Here is a 20,859-nt window from a genome sequence, read left to right as displayed (position 1 = left end):
AAGTGGGCGTGATCTTTAACCAATCTAGCCATTTTTTCTAGAAATATTTCCTGCTATTGGAAAAATTTGTGTACCAAATTTTATTACGATCCGTTAATTTTTCTTCGAGTTATGGCTCCCGAAACACAGAAAATTGTTTAGTCATAAAAGGGGCGGTACCACACCCATTTTCAAAAATTTTAGTATTTTCCAATTTAATGTTATAATTCAATTCAGAAAGTAAAATTCTATTGATACAAAGCTTTTTTTCGCTAAGATATAGCTCATTATTTTCGTCTACGACCCTTTTAAAAATGTTTTATATAAAAGTGGGCGTGGCCTTTAACCGTTCTCGTCCATTTTTTCTAGAAATATTTCGTGCTATAGGGAAAATTTTTGTACCAAATTTTAATACGATCCATTAATTTTTCTTCGAGTTATGGCTCCCGAAACATAGAAAATTACTTAGTCATAAAAGGGGCGGTGCCACACCCAATTTTTTAAATTTGAAGTTTTTTATATATTGTTATAAACCCACTTGGGAAATGAAATACCATTGATATAAAGCGCTTTTTTGCAAAGATATAGCTTATTTTATTCGTCAACGACCCTTTTACAAATCTTTTATATAAAAGTTGGCGTGGTCCCTAACCGATTTCGTTAATTTTTCTTCAAAGCATTCCTTATAGTAAAGGCAACCTCTCTGCCGAATTTTATCAAATTTTAATCAAGAGTCTCAATATCAGTCCACATGTCAAATTTCAACATTCTAGGTGTATTATTTACTGAATTATCAGGTTTTTTGTGTTTTCCGAAATTTTATATATATAAAAAATGGGCTGATTTTCAATACCAATCTATTCTGGGTCCAGATAAGATTTGGTGCAGAGATCTTAATATTTACTCAAGTTATCGTGCTAACGGACGGACGGACGGACATGGCTCAATCACATTTTTTTTTGATACTGATATATGGAAGTCTATATCTATCTCGATTCCTTTATACCTGTACAACCAACCGTTATCACGTTATCCCGGGCAAAGCAACATCAAAATTTTAGAAATAAGGTTTTTCAATTAGAAGAAAATTTTTCTAAGCGGGGTCGCCCCTCGGTAGTGTTTGGCAAAGCGCTCCGTGTGTATTTCTGCCATGAAAAGCTATCAGCGAAACTCTTCTGCCTTGCAGATGCCGTTCGGGGTCGGCATAAAACAAGTAGGTCCCATCCCGCCAATTTGTAGAAAAAATTAAAAGGAGCACGACGCAAATTGCTTCTCTTCTTCTCGGCCTAATATCTCCTAGGAGGTTATCGCGTCACATTTATTTATTTTTTAAATTATATATACTTCATTTTACTTTCGTGAAAATCTTACATTTGAGTCCAGTTAGAGAACCATGAGTTGTTAATTAAATTTTTTCAGCTTAAGTAATAGCATTTTTTTTATCACCCCTCAGCAGTGGGCTCGCAAATACTCAGAGTGTATTTCCGCTATGAAAAGCGCAAATGCATCTTCCTCGCAGATGCCGTGCGGAATGGGTTTAAACAACGCATATTGAAAGAGAAGCTCTGCCTAAATCTCCTCGAAGGTATATCGTGCCTTATGTTAGGTTAGGTTGAACTGGCCGGTTCATGAGAACCTCACATAGACTGATTGAGCCCTTAGTGTTACAAGAAGTTTGTTTTAACGACAAAACTGAAAAACCCTATCAAAAACCAGGACCTATGTTATAAAATAATTCCGTTCTCTTGGCAAATACTAGAAGCTTCCTAGGGCTTAAGCCACTTGCTGCTTCTAGATCTGACAGTTGTATCACTCCTAATAGCTGGAGTCTTAGCCTGGCAAGTGCAGGGCACGAGCACAGAACGTGCTCGATCCTTTCCTCCTCCAACCCTCACTTCTTACATATGCTATCGCTGGCCAAGCCTTAAGTTGACTTTTTAAATTTTTTTTAAGGGACATTGTGTCATGGTCGTCAGAATAAGTGCAAAATGGCCCAATAAGCCAGTTTTTCGAATTTGTAAAATACGCAATTTAAGTCATCATTACGAGGATGTTCCCCTTAATTTTTAAGATTGCAGCTCTTCGTTCCAGAGATATCTTATATGTATATGTTTGTATTTTTATAAAGAAAGTGGACGTAGTTGTCTGCCGATTGTATTTTTTTTTGAGCACTTTCTCCTTGAATAGGAATATCTGAAGATATTGCTCCCGACTTGAAGGCAATAGCTCAATTAGGTATTAAAATATCGAAAAGTCAATTTACAGGATATATTTGATATACATATCAAAACTCTGCCTGGCTATATACCAATTACGGCCACTTCTTGTAGGAACCTTACTCGTGTTCTAAAGTAGGGGCATGACAAATTTCATTACAACAATTAGCAACAAACGAGAATTTTGCTATCAGACCAGCTTTGGTGCTAATAGATGAGGAAGGAACGGAGGTGCGCTTAAACGCGGTGTGAATCACTCTTGGTTGTGAACAGAAAGGAGCCACCATACATGTTTTAAAGAAATCGCGTCGACTACAAGTAGTAGGGGTTAGCCTAAAACATCGCGTTTTGCATGTGACATATATGTGCCCGTTTTATTTATATGTATTTCTTCGGTAGATGGGGCAGTGCTAGTCTCTTGGACCGAACGAAGGACAATCTCTCCACAAGGAGCTATTCATTGTGTGACAAATTTTGAACGATCCGAGAGAAATTGAGCCATGCTACATTGAATTGCCATGCTTTAGTCCCGGAAAAAACCCCGAGTGACTCCAGTACATATACCAAGCTACCAGTGGAGGTGCAGATTTTGTACGTACGTATTTGTCTTTTTTTCAGTAGGAGCATGCGTATATATGTGTGTCGGTGTTAAAACAACATAAAAACAAGTAAGAACGGGACTGTCTTCGGCTGTGCCGAAGACTTCATACCTTTCATGAATGGGGCTGAACAATAATCTTATCCCGTTCGTAATCTCCGAATAATCGGATGTATAAGATAAGAAATATATAGTGAACAGATCTACATACCTTAACGATTTTTAAGATAAATATAAAATAAAAAACAGGTAGGTACTTTGTGTGAGGATGCAAAGTTTCAGGTTTTTTGTGGTCTGCGTGTAAAAACTATGACTACGAATCATGTATTTCTACAATATATGACGTAAACGTAACTATTTGATGAAATTTGATGAATTTTGAAGCTTCTAGCCGTAAAAAGGGGGCAAAAATTAGAGTTTATATGGGGTATATAATATATATACCACCGATCTCTATGATTTTTTCAGACAACAATATATGCTATATACGTAAGCATATGGTGAAATTTGAAGCGTCTAGCTGTTAAAAAGGGGCAGAAATTGCGCAAAGTTTCTTAACGGAACAATCGGTTGTATGAGATATATACTATATATACCACCGATCTCAATGATTTTTTCAGACAACAATATATGCTATACACGTAAGCATTTGGTGAAATTTGAACATATCTAAACGGTTTTTAAGATAAATATAAAATAAACAAGTAGGGAAGGCTAAGTTCGGGTGCAACCGAACATTACATACTCAGTTGAGAGCTATGGAGACAAAATAAGGAAAATCACCATGTAGGAAAATGAACCTAGGGAACCCTGGAATGTGGTTGTATGACATGTGTATCAAATGGAAGGTATTAAAGAGTATTTTAAGAGAGAGTAGGCCATAGTTCTATAGATGGACGCCATTTAGGGATATCGCCATAAAGGTGGACCAAGGCTGACTCTAGAATTTGTTTGTACGATATGGGTATCAAACGAAAAGTGTTACTGAGCATTTTAAGAGGGAGTGGGCAATAGGTCTATAGGTGGACGCCTTTTCGAAATGTCGCCATTAGGGTGGGCCAGGGGTGACTCTAGAATGTGTTTGTATGATATGGGTATCAAATGAAAGATGGTAATGAGTATTTTAAAAGGGAGTAATCCTTAGTTCTATAGGTGGACGCCTTTTGGAGATATCGCCATAAAGGTGGACCAAGGGTGACTCTAGAATGTTTGTACGATATGGGTATCAAACGAAAGATGTTACTGAGCATTTTAAGAGGGAGTGGGCATTAGGTCTATAAGTGGACGCCTTTTCGAGATATCGTCATTAGGGTGGGCCAGGGGTGACCCTAGAATGTGTTTGTACGATATGGGTATCAAACGAAAGGTGTTACTGAGCATTTTAAGAGGGAGTTGGGATTAGGTCTATAGGTGGAGGCCTTTTCGAGACATCGCCAATAGGGTGGGCCAGGGGTGACTCTAGAATGTTTGTACGATATGGGTATCAAACGAAAGGTGTTACTGAGCATTTTAAGAGGGAGTGGACATTAGGTCTATAAGTGGACGCCTTTTCGAGATATCGCCATTAGGGTGGGCCAGAGGTGACTCTAGAATGTATGTACGATATGGGTATCAAACGAAAGGTGTTACTGAGCATTTTAAGAGGGAGTGGGCATTAGGTCTATAGGTGGACGCCTTTTCGAGATATCGCCATTAGGGTGGGCCAGGGGTGACTCTAGAATGTGTTTGTACGATATGGATATCAAATTAAAGGTATTAATGAGGGTTTTAAAAGCGAGTGGCCCTTAGATGTATATGTGAAGGTGTTCTCGCGATATCGACCAAAATGTGGACCAGGTGATCCAGAAAATCATCTGTCGGGTACTGCTAATTTATTTATATATGCAATACCACTAACAGTATTCCTGCCAAGATTCCAAGGGCTGTTGATTTCGCCTTGTAGAACTTTTTCATTTTCTTCTACTTAATATGGTAGGTGTCACACCCATTTTACAAAGTTTTTTCCAAAGTTATATTTTGCGTCAATAAACCAATCCAGTTACCATGTTTCATCCCTTTTTTCGTATTTGGTATAGAATTATGGCATTTTTTTCATTTTTCGTAATTTTCGATATCGATAAAGTGGGCGTGGTTATGGTCGGATTTCGGCCATTTTTTATACCAAGATAAAGTGAGTTCAGATAAGTAGGTGGGCTAAGTTTAGTAAAGATATATAGTTGTTTGCTCAAGTTATTGTGTTAACGGCCGAGCGGAAGGACAGACGGTGGACTGTGTATAAAAACTGGGCGTGGCTTCCACCGATTTCGCCCATTTTCACAGAGAACAGTTACCGTCATAGAATCTATGTCCCTACCAAATTTGAGGAGGATTGGTAAATTTTTGTTCGACTTATGGCATTAAAAGTATTCTAGACAAACTAAATGAAACTGGGCGGAGCCACGCCCATTTTAAAATTTTCTTTTATTTTTGTATTTTGTTGCATCATATCATTACAGGAGTTGAATTTTGACTTAATTTACTTATATACAGTAAAGATATTAAATTTTTTGTTAAAATTTGAATTTAAAAAAAAATTTTTTTAAAAAGTGGGCGTGTTCTTCATCCAATTTCGCGAATTTTTATTTAGCACATATATAGTAATAGTAGTAGCGTTCCTGCCAAATTTCATCATGATATCTTCAACGACTGCCAAATTACAGCTTGCAAAACTTTTAAATTACCTTCTTCTAAAAGTGGGCGGTGCCACGCCCATTGTCCAAAATCTTACTAATTTTCTATTCTGTGTCATAACGTCAACCCATCTGCCAAGTTTCATTGCTCTAACCGCCTTTGGCAATGAATTATCGCATTTTTTCGGTTTTTCGAAATTTTCGATATCGAAAAAGTGGGCGTGGTTATAGTCCGATATCGTTCATTTTAAATAGCGATCTGAGATGAGTGCCCAGGAATCTACATACCAAATTTCATCAAGATATCTCAAAATTTACTCAAGTTATCGTGTTAACGGACGGACGGACGGACGGACGGACGGACGGACATGGCTCAATCACATTTTTTTTCGATCCTGATTATTTTGATATATGGAAGTCTATATCTATCTCGATTCCTTTATATATGTACAACCAACCGTTATCCAATCAAAGTTAATATACTCTGTGAGCTCTGCTCAACTGAGTATAAAAATAGGTAGGTAATCCTTGTGAGGATGCAAAGCTTCACGTTTTTTGTGGTCTGCATGTAAAAACTATGACTACGGATCACGTATTTCAAAAATATATGACGTAAACGTAACTATTTGATGAAATTTGATGAATTTTGAAGCTTCTAGCCGTAAAAAAGGGGTCAAAATGACAGTTTATATGAAGTATATAATATATATACCACCGATCTCTATGATTTTTTCAGACAACAATATATGCTATATACGTAAGCATTTTGTGAAATTTGAAGCTTCTAACTGTTAAAACGGGGCAGAAATTGCGCAAAGTTTCTTATCTGAACAATGGGTTGTATGAGATATATACTATGTATACCACCGATCTCAATGATTTTTTCAGACATCAATACATGCTATACACGTAAGCAGTTGGTGAAATTTGAAGCTTCTAGCTGTTAAAATGGGGCCGAAATCGTAAAAAAAAAATATATATACTATATATATATACTATATATACCATCATATATATATTATATATATCACCGATCTCTATGATTTTCTGACACAAAAATATATACTATATACGTAAGCAATCGGTGAAATTTGAAGCTTATAACTGTTAAAATGGGGAAGAAATTGCGCAAAGTTTCTTATCTGAACAATCGGTTGTATGGGATATATACTATATATACCACCGGTATCTTTGATTTTCTCAGACAACAATATATGCTATACACGTAAGCATTTGGTGAAATTTGAACATATCTAAACGATTTTTAAGATAAATATAAAATAAAAAATAGGTAGGTAATCTGTGTGAGGATGCAAAGCTTCACGTTTTTTGTGGTCTGCATGTAAAAACTATGGCTACGAATCACGTATTTCAAAAATATATGACGTAAACGTAACTATTTGAAGAAATTTGATGAATTTTGAAGCTTCTAGCCGTAAAAAAGGGGTCAAAATGACAGTTTATATGAAGTATATAATATATATACCACCGATCACTATGATTTTTTCAGACAACAATATATGCTATATACGTAAGCATTTTGTGAAATTTGAAGCTTCTAACTGTTAAAACGGGACAGAAATTGCGCAAAGTTTCTTATCTGAACAATCGGTTGTATGAGATATATACTATGTATACCACTGATCTCAATGATTTTTTAAGACATCAATATATGCTATACACGTAAGCAGTTGGTGAAATTTGAAGCTTCTAGCTGTTAAAATGGGGCCGAAATCGTAAAACAAATATATATATAATATATATATATACTATATATACCATAATATATATATTATATATATCACCGATCTCTATGATTTTTTGACAGAACAATACATACTATATACGTAACCAATCGGTGAAATTTGAAGCTTATAACTGTTAAAATGGGGTAGAAATTGCGAAAAGTGTCTTATCTGAACAATCGGTTGTATGAGATATATACTATATATACAACCGATCTCTATGATTTTTTCAGACAACAATATATGCTATATACGTAAGCAATCAGTGAAATTTGAAGCTTATAGCTGTTAAAATGGGGTAGAAATTGCGAAAAGTTTCTTATCTGAACAATCGGTTGTATGAGATATATACTATAAATACAACCGATCTCTATGATTTTTTCAGACAACAATATATGCTATATACGTAAGCAATCGGTGAAATTTGAAGCTTATAGCTGTTAAAATGGGGTAGAAATTGCGAAAAGTTTCTTATCTGAACAATCGGTTGTATGAGATATATACTATAAATACAACCGATCTCTATGATTTTTTCAGACAACAATACATGCTATATACGTAAGCAATCGGTGAAATTTGAAGCTTATAGCTGTTAAAATGGGGTAGAAATTGCGAAAAGTTTCTTATCTGAACAATCGGTTGTATGAGATATATACTATATATACAACCGATCTCTATGATTTTTTCAGACAACAATATATGCTATATACGTAAGCAGTCAGTGAAATTTGAAGCTTATAGCTGTTAAAATGGGGTAGAAATTGCGAAAAGTTTCTTATCTGAACAATCGGTTGTATGAGATATATACTATAAATACAACCGATCTCTATGATTTTTTCAGACAACAATATATGCTATATACGTAAGCAACCGGTGAAATTTGAAGCTTATAGCTGTTAAAATGGGGTAGAAATTGCGAAAAGTTTCTTATCTGAACAATCGGTTGTATGAGATATATACTATATATACAACCGATCTCTATGATTTTTTCAGACAACAATATATGCTATATACGTAAGCAATCAGTGAAATTTGAAGCTTATACCTGTTAAAATGGGGTAGAAATTGCGAAAAGTTTCTTATCTGAACAATCGGTTGTATGAGATATATACTATAAATACAACCGATCTCTATGATTTTTTCAGAGAACAATATATGCTATATACGTAAGCAATCGGTGAAATTTGAAGCTTATAGCTGTTAAAATGGGGTAGAAATTGCGAAAAGTTTCTTATCTGAACAATCGGTTGTATGAGATATATACTATATATACAACCGATCTCTATGATTTTTTCAGACAACAATATATGCTATATACGTAAGCATTCGTTGAAATTTGAAGCCTCTAGCTCTTAAAATAGGGCAGTAATTACGACAAGTTCCTTATCTGAACAATCGGTTGTGGGGGATATATACTATATATACGACCAATCTCATAAATTTTTTCAGGCAACAATATGTGCAATATACGAAAGTATATGGTGAAACTTGAAGCTTCAATATGTTAAATTGGGTAAGATATTACAAAACTCCTCTATTTCTGAAAAATTGGTTGTATGGAGGATATATGCTATAGTGGTCCGATCCGGTCGGTTCCGACAAATGTCTAATCGGACACCCAAATACACCCGCTCACCAAATTTTATCAAGATATCTCAAAAATTGAGGGACTAGTTTGCATACAAACAGACAGACGGACAGACGGACAGACGGACATGGCTAAATCAACTCAGCTCTTCAACCTGATTATTTCGGTATACTTAATGGTGGGTCTATCTATTTTCCTTTAAGGACTTACAATTTTCGGTTTCGTGGCGAAATTAATATACCATTTCATTTTCATGAAAGGTATAAAAATAAGTAGGTAATCTGTGTGAGGATGCAAAGCTTCACGTTTTTTGTGGTCTGCATGTAAAAACTATGGCTACGAATCACGTATTTCAAAAATATATGACGTAAACGTAACTATTTGATGAAATTTGATGAATTTTGAAGACAACAATATATGCTATATACGTAAGCATTTTGTGAAATTTGAAGCATCTAACTGTTAAAACGGGGCAGAAATTGCGGAAAGTTTCTTATCTGAACAATCGGTTGTATGAGATATATACTATGTATACCACCGATCTCAATGATTTTTTCAGACATCAATATATGCTATACGCGTAAGCAGTTGGTGAAATTTGAAGCTTCTAGTTGTTAAAATGGGGCCGAAATCGTAAAAAAATATATATATACTATATATATACTATATATACCATCATATATATATTATAAATATCACCGATCTCTATGATTTTTTGACACAACAATACATACTATATACGTAAGCAATCGGTGAAATTTGAAGCTTATAACTGTTAAAATGGGGTAGAAATTGCGAAAAGTTTCTTATCTGAACAATCGGTTGTATGAGATATATACTATATATACAACCGATCTCTATGATTTTTTCAGACAACAATATATGCTATATAGGTAAGCAATCAGTGAAATTTGAAGCTTATAGCTGTTAAAATGGGGTAGAAATTGCGAAAAGTTTCTTATCTGAACAATCGGTTGTATGAGATATACTATATATACAACCGATCTCTATGATTTTTTCAGACAACAATATATGCTATATACGTAAGCAATCAGTGAAATTTGAAGCTTATAGCTGGTAAAATAGGGTAGAAATTGCGAAAAGTTTCTTATCTGAACAATCGGTTGTATGAGATATATACTATATATACAACCGATCTCTATGATTTTTTCAGACAACAATATATGCTATATACGTAAATATTCGGTGAAATTTGAAGCTTCTAGCTGTTAAAATGGGGCTAAAATTTGCGAAAACATATATATATGTATATATATATACTATATATAATATATATACTATATGTATATATACTATATATATATACTATATATACTACATATACCACCGATCTTTATGATTTTTTCAGACAACAATATATGCTATATACGTAAGCATTCGTTGAAATTTGAAGCCTCTAGCTCTTAAAATAGGGCAGTAATTACGAAAAGTTCCTTATCTGAACAATCGGTTGTGGGGGATATATACTATATATACGACCAATCTCATAAATTTTTTCAGGCAACAATATGTGCAATATACGAAAGTATATGGTGAAACTTGAAGCTTCAATATGTTAAATTGGGTAAGATATTACAAAAATCCTCTATTTCTGAAAAATTGGTTGTATGGAGGATATATGCTATAGTGGTCCGATCCGGTCGGTTCCGACAAATGTCTAATCGGACACCCAAATACACCCGCTCACCAAATTTTATCAAGATATCTCAAAAATTGAGGGAGTAGTTTGCATACAAACAGACAGACGGACAGACGGACATGTCTAAATCAACTCAGCTCTTCAACCTGATTATTTCGGTATACTTAATGGTGGGTCTATCTATTGTCCTTTAAGGACTTACAATTTTCGGTTTCGTGACGAAATTAATATACCATTTCATTTTCATGAAAGGTATAACAAGAAATACCTACTCGTAGATGAAGGCTATTACGATCAATACATCGTACAATTGTTTGTATGCCCCTTTGAAAATCAAATATTTCTGCTGAAATAGTAAAAAAAAAATTACTTTTACTGATTTTCAGCAAGCAATTCGAAACCAGAATTTCGGCTGTTAAAAAACTGAAAAATGTTTACTTAAAAATAGTTGATCATGAAATACTTATAGCTTCAAAGCACAGTAAAATATTCAAGTTTTTTTTCTGCTGACGACGAAGTAAAATGAAAAAAAAAAAAATTTGTTTACTTTGCTTTTTTCTGTTGCTGAAATATTTTCCAAATTTAAATTCAAGCAATTTTGTAATACTGAAAATTAGCTCAGCATTTTCAGACCCTGCTTTTTATCCGTTGGTTTAACCACTTCTATTACACAATTACCTTGCTCTTTCTGCAACTACCTTGCCCTTGCTACAACTCCAGCTACACAATTTTTTATGTAATAATATTATATTGTTTAATAGAAGTGGTTAAACCAACGGATAAAAAGAAATGTACGGTGGATGCAAACAATTTTTCATATGTTTTCTTATACTATTTTTCATATTTTCCAGCAATATTTTTATCTGATCTTGTGTGTCATGCGATATTCTGGGAGGCGAAGCCAGAATCGTCATGATATTTATGAAGAATTTCTTTCTTTTATTTTGCCGACTTTTGTCACATGCATAACTTCTGGAGTTGATGCAATTATTAGATCTTTGAGATTAGATCTTGGGTACCTATTTTCTTTTTATTTTTATTGTTAAATTTTCTTCCCCGAGTATTCATTATTATTTACCAATTTGTCTCCTAAGGGACAACTGTCTTTTTCTCTTACAAGTCCTAGATTGCCGGCATTTGTACAGCATGTGTACAGCCTGGTTAAGTCAATCTCTTCCTCAACAGTCAGGTTGCTACAAATTTTCTATCCTTTAGGATGAATACGAGCGCGACATGTCTACTTGCAAATTTATTTATTCATTAAGCGCTTTATTTATAACAAGGTTCTCTCTGTGACTCTTTATTTTCTTCATTGTTGTTGGTAATATTGTAATTGGCTGGTTTTCTGTTCTTTTAGACTTTTGCACACTTCCACCGGCATAAGATTTTTAATCAGGCAATTTTGTGAAAAAATAATGTGAATTTTGATGTTACTATTACCTCATGATTATCTTCGATTTGTTCAAATCAATTGCTCATGATCATCCAAAAAGAAATTATGCAAATTCTTGATTTGCCATTGAACTTAGACAGCGCTGATGAAGCTGTCTCTATTGTTGATTTAGGCATTTTGAGGGTTACTGTTTAGAAAGGTATTTTAAATAATAAGGTATTAAAGAAGATATTTACATTTTGTTCAAATGTAGTTGGAGTTTTGGTTAAAACGAGGTTTTATATACGATCTTGAATGCTTCTCAGTTGTCTAAATTTAATTTTGATATAATTTTTGAGCATCATAGCTATTGCAATGATCAATAGTATGAATGCGAAAAATAAAACGACTAACCAAACGTCGGGGATGTTTTGAATGTTGTTGGCTTCTTCTTCAACTGGTGGCTCATATTTAATTATTCGGTTCTCTGATACCTCGTTTTAAAAATATTTTTTTTTTTTTCAAAATATCATAATTTATTTTTTCTTACTTAACAAACTTTAGAGAATATTGGAATTTGAAAATTTATTTCTCTACTATTTTCATTTATATGCTATTTTTATTTCTATTTCATTTTCTATGCCACTTTGGGCTTCATATTTTTTCTATTTTTCATCATATTCATTGATCTGCCTAAGTTCTATTAGTTAAACAAAATTTTTCTCTATTTGGAAAAGCCATTCTCAACATCCTAATGGTTTTCTTCCTCTCTGGTTTTTAGTTTTTTAATACGTTTTTAATAAGTTTAAGTTTTTAATACGTTTAATAAGTTGGCGACCACCGTGGTGTGATGGTAGCGTGCTCCGCCTACCACACCGTATGCCCTGGGTTCAAACCCCGGGCAAAGCAACATCAAAATTTTAGAAATAAGATTTTTCAATTAGAAGAAATTTTTTCTAAGCGGAGTCGCCCCTCGGCAGTGTTTGGCAAGCGCTCCGGGTGTATTTCTGCCATGAAAAGCTCTCAGTGAAAACTCATCTGCCTTTCAGATGCCGTTCGGAGTCGGCATAAAGCATGTAGGTCCCGTCCGGCCAATTTGTAGGGAAAATCAAGAGGAGCACGACGCAAATTGGAAGAGAAGCTCGGCCTTAGATCTCTTCGGAGGTTATCGCGCCTTACATTTATTTTATTTTTTTTTTAATAAGTTATATGGGATAGTGCATCCGAGTACTAAAGCTACTCGCCGCCTTATTATAAAAAAAATATTTTTGGCCAAACATGAATAAAGAAAATAATATATGGTCCAAGGAATATATCAGTTGTCAACAGCTTATCGACATACAAGCCAACCTAATATAAACGCACGCAAGTAATTTTCTGTCAAAAATGTCCCATGCACATACAACTTGTATGAGAGCAACCCAAATTGAATTTGTTGCGTGAAAACCTAACTCCATTTCCAATTTTTGTTCTGCGTGACATTTAGATTTGACGTTTGCACACATGCTTTACATTGTCGCATGCTTATTTGGGTTAGGGCAAAAAACACCGGCTGTTTGCGTGCGCTAAAAAAACGCAGTGCGGTTTTATTAGGTTGGCATGATACGAAGTCACCAGTTAGTAAAATTTCAATACCGAGCAAAAAAGTCGTACACATTCATTTAGATACTATAAGGCCTTTACCCATTTCAAAGGGACATCGCTATATTTTAACAATTATCTACAGAAACAAATGCGAATAAATTTTTTCGTGAATATATACCTAGGTTTGTTGTACCTCTAGAAATAACTACTGATCAGGGTGCTCAATTCACTTCAAAATTGTTTACAGAACTAACAAATGTATTAGGCAGCCATCAAATTGCAACGTCAGCTTATCATCCTCAAGCGAATGGCATTGTAGAGCGATTTCATAGGGAATTGAAATCTTCTTTAATGGCTACAAATGGAACCAGAGATTGGTATGGTGAGCTACCTTTAATACTGTTAGGATTGCGATCAACGTTTAAAGAATATATTTCGGCTACACCAGCTGAAATGGTTATTTGACAAAATTTACGGCTGCCAGGGGGCTTAGTGTTCCAAACATCTAAAACTCATCGTCATATGAAATTTTAGGTAGATTACGCGAAAAATTTGAAATGTGCATTCAAGTTTAAATCATCACAGCTCCCTACCTTGGTATTTACGTCCCGAGCGATTTACAAACTTGTAAATATGTTTTTGTTCATTACATTAATAAGCGATCTTTACAACAACCGTATGAAAGTCCCTACAAGGTCCTTAAAGAAACAAGAAGTATTTTTAAATTGAAATTGATAATTAAATCAAAACTATTCCGATTGACAGGCTAAAACCAGCGATTACTGAGACGATACCTAACAACTCTAACACTTATCACAATAGCATTGGAACAAAACGGAAGGACAGATTTAATTTATTTAATTTTAATTCTCTGGAAGGGGGAGTAATGTGGGGTTCTTAAATTATATTGACTCAATTATATGTAATTAATTTTGTTGTTATGTTACTTTCAACTTTGTAATTTAATATGTTTTACAATATTTTAGTTTTCAATATTTTTCTATTTTCAAAAATTTTCATATTATTCAATTTTGCATCGAGAAAATATAACATTTTCTTTTAAATCATTTTTGCGTGGATATTAATTTTAATAAAAATAAAGCATCCTACATATGTCACCAGTTTAGTCATATTAATTATACTGAAAAAGTATCAGGCCTACCAAAACACTGCAGCTAGAAATGACAAGATATGTCTCCGTATGACCTCTGAGCATTATTTACATTATGAAGGGAAAGAGCCTAATATAAGGGAGCATAAGGAAATTCCGAACAGGCTGTTTTTACGGAACTATCACAAAGCGGCACGCTCCAACTGACAAATGCTATGATGATAGTTGGAACTTAACAACACAGAAATTTAGTGTAGAAAAACATAAGGGAACCCTTTCCAATAGAGGAAAGCAAAATACCCAGGGATCACTCTGGCTGAACTTGACTCTGGATACTGAAAGACATACGTAATGTATGTCTTGCACGCGGTGATCGCCACATGATACCAACGATTTTCTCAATTGTAATGTGGAATCAATGCCTCTAACAACAGCATCCCAATGATTAAATTGCAAGTTTCCTGGGATTTTTGACAAAATGCTAGTGCGCATATTGAATGATGTGAAGCACTGTTAACTCGACTACAATAATAAATAAAACCGGCGGAATATAACGAAAAACAAATTTTATTATCACGCCAATAACGTGTATTATTGCATTTTACTTACAATTCCATTACCAAATACACTTTCGTCTTATCTTCAAATGTCTCCATTAATTTAACTATATTGGAGTGTGACAGTCTGCAAATAAAAAAATTTATAATTTTTTTTAAATACAAATTTGTACGATTTCTTTTTTAAATTATTTTATATATTACTAGCAGACCCGGCAAACGTTGTTCTGCCCTAAATTGGGTTTATTTGCATAAATTTTAAGAAGCTTTTTTCTGTCTTACTCTGCTCCATCCATATTGTATAAACACATTCTAGGTGTATCCGGGTCCCCGTTTTTGCCTATATCTAGAGACCCTAGTTACCCATTCGTACATTGATTTTTCGCATATCTCTTAAACTATTCGACTAAAGTAAGACTTTCTAAGTGCCTTTCGAAAGAATTCCAAAAGGCATTATATTTTTATTGAAATTTCAATGTGCCTGTTTAATTCTAAAATATGGGGATCTGGGACTCAATGTGCCGACGCACAAAGTGGGGACCTGAGGAATAGAGTGCCGATGCACCAGCGAATCCTATCTCCAAATAAATCACAACACTTCTTAATAATTTCTTCGTACTTTAGTGTAAAGAATTTATAAACACTTTGTCGTGACGACCACGAATAATTCACGTGTTTTTCTTGTATTTTATAGTTACGCACTTATTCGCAAAATATAAACGTTTAGATATTATTTAATTCAATTAAAATCGGAATTTTATTTGTTAATATTACAATAGATTTGTATTAGCTACAATTTTCAACAAATTGAAGATAGCTTTTGCAATGAGATTATACGCTGCACGTTTTCAAACGATTCGAACACAGCAATTAAATTTTTATGAGAGATTTTCCTAATTGAGCAACTTTGCTATTTGACACTTTTCAGAACTGAACTATGCGATGCGGACGCGGCGGTGTTTTTTACTTCTCTTGTTAATCGTCTATGCTTAACTAACTTTTTGCATATAATTCATTTCAATATTAGCATTAATATGTATGTATATAGGTAAGTGTTTTGTATTCCAATATTTAGCGGTGTTTTGGTTATACATAAATGGTAAATGTTCAACCAGATAAAGGTGAGTACATACAATTCCTTACAGGGTCAGGATACTTATTATTTTAAAGGTAAATATAAAGATACTTCATGTATGTGTTTTGGTAAGTATAAAGCTAAGGATTTCATAAAGGTGTAAGTATACATAGGTATCTTAGTATAAAGTAAGTATAAAGTAAGTAATTTATATATAGATATACATATTATTTCAATATTTCAATTTCATTTCTGTATTTATTAATTTTAGTCCTCGAATTGGATGAGGTTTTCATGCATGTCTTCAACATGGCGCCCCGCCTGCGCCGGTGAGAGGTGCAGCAGCTCCTTCAACTTCTCCAATGTCGTTACCGCCTTTTTGACTAGGGTGCGCAGTTGACCAGGGGGAGTGCGCCTTTGCGTCCACGTTCTGGGTCGTTGGATAGTTGGGTTCGCTACCCCCGACCTCTGGCGCCGATGAGCGCGTCGTGAATGCTCATGACGATTGCGAGCGGGAGGCGATGAGGTTTCACGGTGTAGTAGCGTGTGGTGCGCTTTGGCAAATCGATGACACCGGCCGGCGGAGTTACATGCGCTCGTGCGGTGGGACGTGGCCAGGCAATTTAAACAGTACTTGTGGACACGTGCTGATTCGTAACGTTCGTCGGGTGTCATGGCTAGGAATGCATTGCAGAATCGTAGTGAGTGATGACGGCAACACAGGCGGCATTGAGTAAGCTCCATGATACTAAACGAAAAAGAAAAAAGAAAATCGAAACACATGGAATGTTAGTGAGTTATTGATATATGAGACAGTCGTATTTTGGGTAACAAGAATGACGAGTGGTGCTAGCCTGAGAACCAGGGTGCCATTTTGGAGGCAGTACGCATAGTTTTGTGATGTTTCGTGTGATAGTGCCTGCCTGAGTGCGAATCTCAGCGACGCGGATGTTTTTATCATACCCTGGGTGGAGTTTGGCAATGCGCCCCAGCCTCCATTCATTTGGTGGCAGCAAGTCATCTTTAATGACCACGAGATCTCCTTCTTGAACGTTGGGTTCTTGACGCTTCCATTTGTGCCTCTTGTGAAGTTCCTTGAGATATTAATTTTTCCATCGGGTACTAAATTGCTGATGAATGACTTTCAGCTTTTGCCACTTATGTATCAAGGACAGGTTCTCAGTAGTAGGTTCGGGCAAGGCGAGCATAGGGGCGCCACGCAGAAAGTGTCCAGGCGTCAATACTAGCAGGTCAGTGGGGTCCTGAAACATAGGCGACAGTGGCCTTGAGTTGAGAACCGATTCAATGCGAACGAGAAGCGTGGTGAATTCTTCGAAGGTAAACTTGTAATTTCCTGCGACTTTCGTGAGATGTGTTTTGAAACTTTTCACCGCGGCTTCCCAGAGACCGCCCATGTGAGGGGCATAAAGAGGAATAAACTCCGAAGAGAAGCCTTGGGTCACATATTTGTGAGAGACGTCATTCCCGGTTTCCTGAAGGAATTGTGAAAATTCCTTTTTGAAGCTTCGGCTGGCCCCTACGAACGTTTTCCGTTGTCACTCATCATCTTAGAGGGGAGATCACGGCGTCAAACAAATCGGGCGAAGGCAGCATTGAATGCTTCCGTAGTCAAATCGGAGCATAATTCCAGATGCACTGCCTTGGTGGAGAAACACACGAACACACACACATACCCCTTAGAATAGGGGGCGCGTCGTAGTGTAGAGGCTTTAACCAAGAATGGCCCCGCAAAATCCACCCCTGTGGTGTGAAAGGGAAGCGAGTAAGTACATAGCTCAGGGGGGAGTGCTGACATAATCTGCGTTCGCATTTTTTGTTTGTAAATGGTGCACGTCTTGCAATGGAAAATGCATTTCTTGAGTATTTGTTTCAATCGGGGTATATAATATTCCTGCTGCACCATGCGAACCATTAATTGCTTTTCAGCATGCAGCATGTTTTCGTGGAGAAAAATTAGCAGCAGAGGACAAAATTTTGAGTACCCAGGGAGAATAATCGGGTAACGTTCATTATCACTGACGTGAGCTTGGGATAAACGGCCATTAACTCGCATGACGCCCAACTTATCCAAAAGGGGGTTTAATGTAAGCAGAGGGCTCCTTTTACCGATGGGCGTTGCCGATTGTAGTGAACGCATCTCACTTGGGTAATGCATGAGTTGCGCTTGAGTAATAAGTTGTGTTTTTGCTCGATTGACTTCACTCTGAGTCAATGTGAGTGACTCGGGAATGGCATGCTTCGGCGTCTTGTTGATAAATCGATACACGTATGCCATCACTGGTAGGGAGGAGAACCGTTCAAGAATATCAATATGTTCGACCGTATGAAATGATTCAACCCGGCGTTGTTCGCGTGGCAAGAGGGAAGTTGGCCGTGCTTTTGGCCACATCGAAGGGATTTTTTGTAGCTAATCCGAACCTTTCCACCACAAGTCACATATAGCGAGTTCTTGTGGGGTACAACCACGGGTGCCAAGATCGGCGGGGTTATCGGCACTCGACACGTGGCCCCATGTGGCGTTGCTCACATGATCGAGAATGAGAGATATTCTGTTGGCAACATAAGTTTTCCCGGTGTGTGGTGGTTTCTCTAGCCATGCTAACACTATGGAGAAGTCTGACCACAGAAAGAGTTCGCTTGACTTCAAGTGTAGTTCAGAACGAATTTGTGTTACTAGCTTTGAGAGCAATACGGCTCCGCAGAGTTCGAGTAGTGTGAGGCTGACCGTTTGTAGGGGTGCAACTTTGCTCTTCGCTACGAGTAGATGGGACAAGAAAGAGGTTTCATTTAGTTGTACGCGGAGGTATATACAGGCGCAGTATGCCTTTTCAGAGGCGTCTGAAAAACCATGCAGCTGTATGTGCTGGTTTGGGGAGAATTGCACCCAGCGGGGTATGGAAATTTTATTGATTTCGGGGAGATTGTTGCGTACCGCTGTCCATTTGTGAAATGATCCGTACTTGAAGTGCTCGTCCCAATCGGTTCCTTCCATCCATAATTGTTGAAGGAGCATTTTTGCTGTGATCATTATTGGAGTTAGCCATCCTGCGGGGTCAAACAGTTTGGCTACCGCAGCGGGTTCAGGATCATACCTATACGAAAACGTATCTGTTAGGGCATTCCATTTTATGCCTAGAGTTTTCGTGGAGCTGGAGTCCTGGAATTTTAGGAAGTCTATATCCAGCACTTCGCAATCGGGAACTAATTCTAAAATGTTTGAGTGATTTGCGGTAATTTTTCGGAGGGGAAAGCCGGCTGATTGTAGAGCGTCTTTTCTTGAACCATTGAGCTGATAGTGGACTGTATATTGTGGCCACCCGAGAGTACATCGTCCACATATGTTTCATGTAGAAGAATATCGGTGGCTAGAGGGAATTGCTCTTTACAATCTTGCGCCAACTGATGGAGAGTGCGTATAGCGAGATAGGGTGCGCAATTGACACCGAATGTAACCGTTTTTAAACGAAAATCTTCTAAAGGCATATTTGGGGATCTACGGAAGACTATTCTTTGGAGGTCTAGGCCATCTTTTTGAAGGGAATTTGGCGATACATTTTCTCTATATCGCCGTTAAACACAAATTGATAAAGTCGCCATTTTAGAATTATGAGCATTAAGTCGTTTTGCAGAGTGGAGCCCGTGTAAAGCACGTCATTAAGGGAGCTGCCAGAATGGGATAACTTTGATGCATTGAAAACTACGCGAACCTTTGTAGTTTTACTGTCTGGCTTGATGACTTCATAGTGTGGTAAATAAAATGAGAAATATTTACCGTCCTTGATGATTTCTTGAGGTGAGGTGGGTTCCATGTGCCCCAGCGTGAGGTATTATTCTAGGACTTCGGAATACTTCTTCTGCAATGTCGGGTTCCTCTCCAAAGTCCGCTCAATGCTGTGATATTGTTGTTGAGCTGCAATACGGGAATGTCCAAGAGCAGTGTATTTGGGGAATTCTGGTTTCCGGGGGAGTCGAACCATGTATCTTCCATCTGCTTGTCGGGTTGTTGTGCGTTGATACAGCTCTTCCCAAAAATCTTCTTCGCTGGATCGGACTTGAGTCGTAGAGATTTCTTCTTGGTCCCAAAATTTCCTAAGGAGCGTATTTAGGGAGATCTTTTCGGGAATTGGGCCACTGAGAATCCATCCGAATATCGAATTCTGGGCTACGATGCAGCCACTTATATTGGTGTCTAGCCCTTCTAGGAGAATGCGGGGAATCACATCACTGCCGATGACCATATCAATACGGTGAGAGGGTGAAACAGTCGGGATCGGCCAGTGTCAAATGCGATATTTTTTCCAAGTTTATATTTGAGATGTTAGTTGAGGGGAGAAAGTGGGTCAATTGTGGCAGAACAATGGCTTGGGTACTAATTTTTTGTAATTTGTCCGCTGAGCAGAGTGTGACTTCGCAAATCTGTTTTGAGTTCTGTACCACTGTGCCTCCCATTCCCGAGATTTCAAACCTAGCTTCTTTAGTAGGGAGACGCAAAAGCTTTTGAATCCGGGACGAGATAAATGTTTTTTCAGAGCCTTGATCCACGAGAGCTCGAATATTGTTATATTCGCCATCACAATATATGGGAAGTAGCGCTGTTGGGAGAAGCGTAGTGACTTGGGGACTTGAATGGTGTGACGACACTTTATTCACACCCGATTGAGGTGGACTTTGTTCCGTGGGTAAG

At 36.7% G+C, this 20,859-nt stretch overlaps 1 protein-coding gene across 1 annotated transcript in view; it reads right to left on the bottom strand.

The window, feature by feature from the left end:
* The window catches only part of CaMKI (Calcium/calmodulin-dependent protein kinase I), a 1,042,346-nt gene extending 1,027,139 nt beyond the window's left edge, over positions 1-15,207 (bottom strand). Inside the window, exon 1 of the mRNA XM_067758373.1 lies at positions 15,132-15,207. Coding sequence (XP_067614474.1) covers positions 15,132-15,178 — 47 coding nt within the window. The 5' untranslated portion in view covers positions 15,179-15,207. The remainder of the gene's footprint in view (positions 1-15,131) is intronic.
* Between the last annotated feature and the right edge of the window lie 5,652 nt (positions 15,208-20,859).

Source organism: Eurosta solidaginis, chromosome X, assembly GCF_040869045.1.
Source record: "Eurosta solidaginis isolate ZX-2024a chromosome X, ASM4086904v1, whole genome shotgun sequence".
In the NCBI taxonomy this organism is placed as follows: domain Eukaryota; kingdom Metazoa; phylum Arthropoda; class Insecta; order Diptera; family Tephritidae; genus Eurosta; species Eurosta solidaginis.
The sequence above is the reverse complement of the archived record's forward strand: the minus strand, read 5'-3'. Positions and strand labels throughout refer to the sequence as shown.